Genomic DNA, 8,255 nt, shown 5'->3' with positions numbered 1-8,255 from the left:
TCTGTCTGTCTCTCTCTGTTCTAAGTCAGTTCTGCCCTGCTCTCCAAGGCTCATCTGAGCATTGTCCACTGACTCTGCTGCCCTTTCCCACCTAGCCAACCCCTCCAGTCCTCCCCTGCTGGCCAGGCTTCCGAAGAAGGGAGGAGGCCCGGTTCCGGCCCTGCAGCCCTCACGTGCTTTCCCGGCCGCCCCCTCCCGCCCTGCATCGGGGCAGCCAAGCCTGTTCCTCTTCCCCGATTGCGACAGCTGCCTCTGCTCCCAGAGCTCCCTGTCCCCGCCCCGAAGGCCGGCTTGCTCCACTCCCACTTCCTGAGCCGGCGCTGGAGCCCTGGAGGCCAGGCCAGGGCCGGCCGCACGGCCCTCGGGGGCACGTCAGCCCGAGCCCTGTCCCAGGCCCTGGGCTTGGGAGCTTGCTGCCACCACTGCCCAGGACGTGCAGGCCTCCCATCTTCCTGCCCCGGCCTCCACCCATCTGGCCGACTGGCCTACTGGCCGCCATGCGCCTGCCATGGGCCGCCTCCCCCTGCGGCCTGGCCTGGGGGCCTCTCATCCTGGGCCTCTGCGGTCTCCTGGCAGCATCCCAGGCCCGACTGGTGAGGGAGGGGCCCATGTAGGTGGGTGGTGGCTGGCTTGGGAGGGCAAAAGGGGGTCTGCACAGCCCTCTCTCTAGTCCCTGTGCCCTTCCCAGCAGACCCCTGAGTAATTCTCCCCCCCACCTCCATCTCCCCGTGAAGGAGCATCCATACCACACGGAGAACCGAACGTGCTGGGACTGGGAAAAGGAGTACTACGAACCCAAGCATCAGGTCTGCTGCTCCCGCTGCCCCCCAGGTGAGAGGCAATGCCCGAGGAAGCTGAGGATGGGAGGTGAGTGGCAGGGGACTCTGGCCCACCCCGCTGCTGCCTCGGAGGGAAGACAGACACCATCTCCCAGGAAAGCCAGCCAGCCATCCTTCGTGGGTGGCTCTCCAGAGGACAGGGTCTTGCAGCGAGCAGAGCTGCAGAGGCAAGGGGGGATCCGGGCTCCCCTGACACTGCAGGGCCCGACTCCCATTCCAGGCACACACGTCTCCGTGGAATGCAGCCGCAGCCAGAACACCGTTTGTGCCCAGTGTCCAGAAAATTCCTACAACGAGCACTGGAACCATCTCTCCTTCTGCCAGCTGTGCCGCCCCTGTGACCAGAGTGAGTGGCAGGGGTCTCGGGGGAGGCTGGGATCACCCAGAGCGTGGGCCCTCCGCTGAGCTCTCCTGTTTCCCCACCAGTGCTGGGCTTCGAGGAGACCATGCCTTGCACCAGCAGACAGAAGACCCAGTGCCGCTGCCAGCCAGGAATGTTCTGCGTGCACTGGGACACGGAGTGTGTACACTGTGAGCCACTCTCCGACTGCCCACCAGGCACTGAGGCCAAGCTGACAGGTCAGAGGTTGCTGTGGGAGGAGGGCAGGAAGGACGCTGGGTGCAGGGAGCACCTTCCAGGGCTGGGGGGGAACCGCCCAGGTAGTTCTCTTGGGTATAAAGAGCCGCCTCTCCTTCCCTGTGAAAGACCCACCACAGGGGTCTGCAGAGACACCTGGACAGAGGCAGAATCTCAGAAAGCTTCTCTCAGCAAGAGGAAGATCAGGAAAGGTGCCGCGGAATGAGATGGGCAGGCAGGCAGGGACCAGCGGAAATTCACAGCATGGAAAGACCTGCCCCCCACCCGTGCCTACTCACCGTGGCTGGCCTTGCTTTTCTCTTGCCAGATGAAGTCGGGATAGTTAACAGAAACTGTGTGCCCTGTAAGGCAGGCCACTTCCAGAACACCTCCTCCCCCAGGGCCCGCTGCCAGCCCCATACAAGGTGAGTGTCCCCCCACCCCACTCCTCCACCATCCTAGAAGTGCCAGCTGCTGACCACCCTATGCTCGCACGCTTGGGCTCACCCTGTCACTCCCAGCCCTGTGCCCACCTGAATCGGGCCTCTCTGCTGCAGGTGTGAGGAGCAGGGCCTGGTGGAGGCAGTTCCAGGCACTGCCCAGTCTGACACCAGCTGCAGAAATCCCCCAGAGCACTCCGAGATGCCAGGTGAGGGCCTGGGGCTGAGGGGCACATGGGGCAGGGCGGGGGTGGGGGTAGGGTGGGGAGGGAAGTCTGGGAAGATGCCTTTATTCCTTCTATCTCAAAAAGTGGGGAAAAGCTGAATGCATCTCAGAATTGGGGCAAGTGGAGAAGTTCCTTAGGGAGTATCCCTAGGCCAACTTAACATATACTATTTTTATGTTATATATATATATATAAAACATTAAAATATATATATATAACATATAACATTTATGTCATATGTATATAACATTAAAAGATACATACACATGTGTATACATGTGTTATATATGTTACACATAACACATATCTATAACATGTATACACTATATATGTATACACATATATAATGTTATATATATACATATAACTTGTAAGTTACATACAATGTGTGCCAAGGACCACTCCTACTCTGACATGAAGTTGTAGCTGACATCACTGTCATCGCTTTGGACCTGCCACTGTCATATAATCTACTTACTAGACTGAGAATCTGTTTATTACATTACATGCTTATATTATTAGAAAATTCACCCCACATTTGACTCTTTCTCAGTTTGTTGCTTTTTGTTTGTTTGTTTGTTTGTTTGTTTGTTTCTGTGAGCTTATTGGTTTCCTAGCCCAGCAAATGATTGAGGGATATTTTCAATGACTGTAAAGATTATTAGTTGGGAGAGAGTTTACTAACTTTTTTTAAGTTACCAAATAATGATATCTTTCATTTATCAAGAGCTAGTGTGTCAGACACTCTGTCAGCACCTGACAATCACTAACTCATTTAATATATTTTTTTTAAGATTTTATATATTTATTTGAGACAGAGAGAGAGCACACACAGGGGGAGAGGCAGGCAGAGGGAGAAGCAGGCTCCCCACTGAGCAAGGAGTCTGAAGCAGGGCTCCATCCCAGGACCCTGGGATCATAACCCGAGCCAAAGCCAGATGCTTAACTCACTGAGCTACCCAGGCGTCCCTAACTCTTTTAATCTTGCTTAATGACTCTACAAAGTACAGATGACCCTTGAACAACATGACTGCGCAGGTTCACTTATATGTGGCTTTTTAAAAAAAAAATACAGCACAGTGCTGTAAATCATTTTCTCTTCCTTATGATTTTCTCAATAACATTTTCTTTGCTCTTACTTTATTGTGAGAACACAGTATTATATAAATACATAACCTGCATTAATCAGCTGTGTTACTGGTAAGGCTTCTAGCCAACGGCAGACTATTCAGAGTGAAGACTTCTTGGGAATCAAAAGTTATACATGGATTTTCAACTGCACGGGGGTCGGCGCCCCTAACCCCTATGTTGTTCCAGGGTCAACTGTAGTTCTGTTATTATGTTCACGGAAGGAAGGAGGTTCAGCAGAGTTTATGTGGCTTGCCCCAGATCACACAGGTGGTAACTGATGTTATGAAAACCTATACTCAGTTCTTTCTTACTCCAGAGCCCGTGCCATAAATGCATGCATACTGTAGAAAATCAGAAAATTCAGAGAAACAAAACTAAAAACCACCCACAGGACCATTACTTAACATATCCACTCTTAACATTTCTTAATATATCCTTCCAGTTGTTTTTCTAAAAGTGGAGTCATTTGAATATTTTGTAACTTGACTTTTCACTCAGATATATCCTAAATCTTTTTCCATGTCCTCTTGTTATTTTATAACCATGTATCATGCCACTGGCACTTTAGAGCTGGCATTTTAGACTGTATGTACCTAACCCCCTCATTTTACCTTTGATATGGTCCAAAAGGAGGAATGACTTAAAAAGTCACCCAACTGAGCTGGAACCCAGAGGTCTTGGACTCCAGGTCCAGTTTTTTTCCCAGACCTCCCACTCTATCCTCCCTTAAGCCCCAGGTTTAGGTGGATCAGAAAGGGCAAGCTTCCAGGATGCAACTCTCCAAGCCTTTCTAACCTTCTCCAGACACACGTGATGGGCACTATAGACTCTGCTGTGAAAGACAGAAATTACCAAGGCTACATACCAGAATCTGAGAAACCCAAGTCCCAGCCTCCCTTCCCTCCCTCTCCTGGAATTGGCCCTGAGCAAGGGGGTGGGGAACTTGCAGCCTCTCCTCTTTCACCCCCAGCAACACCCACAGAGATAGAGGGGCAAACTCATCCTCTACAGTGGCCTCTCTCTAGGACAGGCAGGTCCACAGAAGTGTTGCTCTACCCTGTGTCCTGAGTCGCTTACAAACCGAAGCCCCACCCTCCCTGTACTGCCTCCCACCCCCTTTTCCAGCCCTGGAAACCCAACTGCCCATGCACCTGTTCTGACCCACAAAGTGCCTCTTTCCCTAGTCTCTATGTGGTGGCCACCAGCACCACCCCCAAAGATCTCCATCCGTGAGTTGCTCCTGGCTGTCAGCAGGTCCTCTCCAAGTCCAACTTGGTTTCCCTTCTCTGTAACCCAAGGGAAGTTTCTCTAATTCTGCCTTTAGGAGCTGTAGTGGGTCTGGAAAGGAAAAGCTGCTCCCCCTTTTCTGTAGGTTGCCCAGACTACTGGAAACCTGGTCCTTAGGTAGCCCCCCACCCTGCCCACCCTGCCCTTTCCCCTGTCATCACGGCTCTCCTGTCTGCTGTCCCCACAGGAACTATGATGGTGCTGGCCATCCTGCTGCCACTGGCCTCATTCCTGCTCCTCACCACCGTCCTGGCCTGCACCTGGAAGAGCCACCCCTCTCTCTGCAGGAAGCTAGGTAGGAAGAAGCTGGATACAAGCAGGGAGGCAGGCCTGGCCAGCTGGCTGCCCTCACCTGCATGAGGGAGGGAAGACTTGCGATGCCCGCCCCGAACACGGACATCCTCTCCACCCAGCCCCCTATTCTGAGGCCGGAGATAAGGGCAATGATAGCCCTGGGAACCCACGGTGGGGGGCATATACCCCGGCAGGCTGTGAACGGTACAAGCCAGGGGGCCCAGGGCCTACTGGAGGCCTGACCCCCATCTCATTTTCCGTTGCAGGATCCCTGCTGAAGAGGCGTCCAGAGGTAATGGGAAAGGCTGAGAAGGCAGCAGGGAGGGCCAGGCTGGGCTAAGTGAACAGGGTGGGATAGGCAGGGTAAGAGTGTGTAGGCTTCAACATCCACTCAACTAATAAGTGTTTGAGCCTACCATGTGCCAGGCTCCATTCTGGGCACCATGGATATAGCAGTGAACAAAGCAAAGTTCCTGCCCTCCTGGAGTTACAGGCCAAGGGAGCAAGACTAAAGTTAAAGAAATACATATCAGTGGGTGATAGTTGCTAAATCAAGCTCAGTAGGGGGACAGTGACAGTGGCAAAGGGTGGGGGGTACATTATCTTAGAGTGGACAGAGAGGACCTCTCTGACAAACTGATATTTGAGCAGAGAGCTGAAGAAATGAGGGAGCCATCCATCAGAACATCTCAGGGAAAGTGCCCCAAGAAGAGGGGCATCAAGTGCAAAGGCCCTGTGGCAGGGAACATGAAGTGGAGTAGAGGAGAACAGTGAGCTGCCTAAGCATGGGATGGGGTGTGGGAATTCAAGAAAGCTGGGAAAGCCCATGTCATCAGTTGGTTCTCTGCCTCTCTCCTCCAGGGAGAGGAACCAAATACCGCTGATGGAAGCTGGGAGCCTCCAAGGGTCAACCCACCTTTCCCTGACCTGGTAAAGCCACTTCTGCCCTTTGGAGACCTGGCCCCCACTTCGGCCAGGCTCCCAGCACCCCCAGGTTTGGAGGAAGAGATGCTGCAGCAGCAGAGTCCTCTCAGCCAGGCCAGGGAGCTGGAGCCCGAGCTCCCAGAGCAAAGCCAGGTGGCCCATGGTGAGCCTAGGGCAGGTAGCAGGGAGGAGAGGGGGAGGGAAGGAAGAGTGGGGTGGGAGGGATGGCGGGTAGGAGGCGAGTGTGGGCCAGACGGAAATAAGAAGACTGAAGCAGAGCAAGACAGAGACTCCCAACAGCTTGCCATCAGCCCCTCTCAGTCGTCCTCCTTTCCCACAGGTACCAGCGGCATTCATGTCACCGGTGGGTCTGTGACCGTCACCGGCAACATCTACATCTACAATGGGCCGGTTCTGGGGGGAGCACGGGGCCCCGGAGATCCCCCTGCTTCCCCAGAGCCTCCGTACCCCACCCCTGAAGAGGGTGCCCCTGGCCCTCCTGGGCTCTCCACACCCTACCAGGAGGATGGCAAAGCTTGGCACCTGGCTGAAACAGAGACACTGGGCTGCCACGCCCTCTAACAGAGCCAAGGACCCAACTTGTCACCCATGCCTCTTGGAGTCTGGGAACAGCCAGGAGAAGGGATGTGCAAGAGCACCTTCTCCCTGAGGCTGCCCTACCCACCCAGGACTGACCGAGGGCCTGGGTCGGGCCCCTGAGAGGCAGACCATGAGGGGTCGGGCCTCAGACGCACCTCCGAGAGCAGGGCCGGGCACTGGCTGGGTAGGTACCCCCCACAAGACTCTCACCAGCAGCTGAGCGGGCCTGAGACTTCATCGCAGACCCTCCTGCCCACCGGGCCTGCGACAGCTCAGCTTCCAGCACAGACCGGGCATGTGATGCTCACTGCCGCCCACCACGGCACTCGACAGCCTCCACACGGCCGAGCAGGAGGCCGGCCCACATGGTCATGGGTGAGGACATCACGGGACCTCCAGCAGATTCATGGTGCTCCTCCCCAAGCTTCAGAGGCCCTTTGAGAGCCCACCCTTCACACGGACTGAAGTAGACCCTGTAGGAAGATGGGGTTCATGGAGGATCGCCCCTCCCCTCTCTGCCTGGACGGGAAAGGGAATGACTGACAACTGGGGGGTTTGGACACAGTTACTGGGTAGAAGGGAGAGTTTGGGAGGGGGAGGAAAATGGCAAGTGTATTTATAAATTGTAACCACATGCAAATAAAGAGACTGAGACCTAGATCACTCATTTTCTTGGGATTCTCAGAGAAATGCTGTTCCACTGGGGCAATGTCAAAGGCAAAGGTCAAAACATTAAAATACAATCCTACAAAGGGCTGGTGTATGTAATTTAGGTGATAACAGTATTAACCTGGGTTGGCTGACAGGGTGCCAGACAGTGCTCCAGACACTTTATAGTATTAACTTATGCAATCCTCACTGCATCTCCCTGAGAGAGATACTTTCAATATTCTCCTTGAACAAATGGGGAAACTGAGGCACAGAGAGGGTAAATGACTTGCCCAATTCAGTTGCAAATGGCAAAGCTGGATTTCCACCCAGTCAGGCTGGTTCTGGAGGTAAAACCTTCACAAACCACACACCTGCATAGAATTTAACCCCGAAAAGGTTAAAAAAAGGGGGGGGGGGGGGGGGGAGGGGGGGGGGGGGCGGGGTGGGGGACTGGTTTTCTCAAATAAGCAGATCTTCACGTCCCCCAGGCATTCAGTCGGAGCCAATTCTCACACCCCCAGCCACAGTGCAAAGTGGAAAGAGTGTTCTTTCCACATGGCCGGTCAAAGGGAAAGACACGCACTTCAGAGATAAAATATGAGAGACCAAGTTCACATTCTGTCGGTGAAGAGATCCAGGCCAACCTCCTTCGGTGCTCCTTCAGAAGGGGCACTCATGATTTTTACTTGTTTATTCCGTTTTGTCTTATTTTGCTCAAGCTCTCCTGCTAGGAAATGTTTGGGCCCTAGAATTTATCTGTGTCACTGCCTGGTGGAGAAAACCTGCACATGAAGGATTGTGAGGGAAGCAACTGCCAGAGGACTTCGCCTTCCATAAAAGGCCACCGTGTGGGTCTAGTGTTAAGAACTCTGTTGCTGGCGCTCATCAGGATGGCACGGCTGCGGGACACGTAGCCATCTGAGCCAACTGAGCGGATGGGTTATTTAAGGTTGACCATGAAAGTATTAAATCCAAATTCCTTTTTTAAGAATTAAGTCATGGGGCACCTGGGTGGCTCAGTCAGTTTAACATCTGCCCTCGGCTCAGGTCATGATCCCGGGGTCCTGGGATTGAGTCCTGAGTCAGGCTCCCTGCTCAGTGGGGAGTCTGCTTCTCCCTCTGCCCCTCTCCCTGTTCTTTTTCTCTCTCTCTAATAAAATAAAATAAAATAATTTTTAATTTTTTTTTAAAAAGCTATAGTGAGCTGTATCTTTATAGTTAATCCCCCTCTCTTCCAGTATGCCAGAGCCAGACTACGTGAATCCTTAATCATTACTCCAATGTA

At 53.3% G+C, this 8,255-nt stretch overlaps 1 protein-coding gene across 1 annotated transcript; it reads left to right on the top strand.

Moving 5' to 3' along the window:
• The first annotated feature begins 279 nt into the window (after positions 1-279).
• Positions 280-6,977, top strand: LTBR (lymphotoxin beta receptor). Its single transcript, XM_059403755.1, is given in 12 exon segments — positions 280-593; positions 735-831; positions 1,060-1,185; positions 1,266-1,418; positions 1,745-1,841; positions 1,974-2,065; positions 4,689-4,796; positions 5,062-5,087; positions 5,657-5,882; positions 6,060-6,277; positions 6,279-6,304; positions 6,306-6,977. Coding segments are annotated over 12 exon segments (1,374 nt in total). The 5' UTR covers positions 280-497; the 3' UTR covers positions 6,415-6,977.
• Positions 6,978-8,255: the final 1,278 nt, after the last annotated feature.

This window comes from Mustela nigripes, chromosome 6, assembly GCF_022355385.1.
Source record: "Mustela nigripes isolate SB6536 chromosome 6, MUSNIG.SB6536, whole genome shotgun sequence".
Taxonomy (NCBI): Eukaryota; Metazoa; Chordata; class Mammalia; order Carnivora; family Mustelidae; genus Mustela; species Mustela nigripes.
Note: the sequence above shows the minus strand (reverse complement) of the source record. Positions and strands in the feature narration are given on the sequence as shown.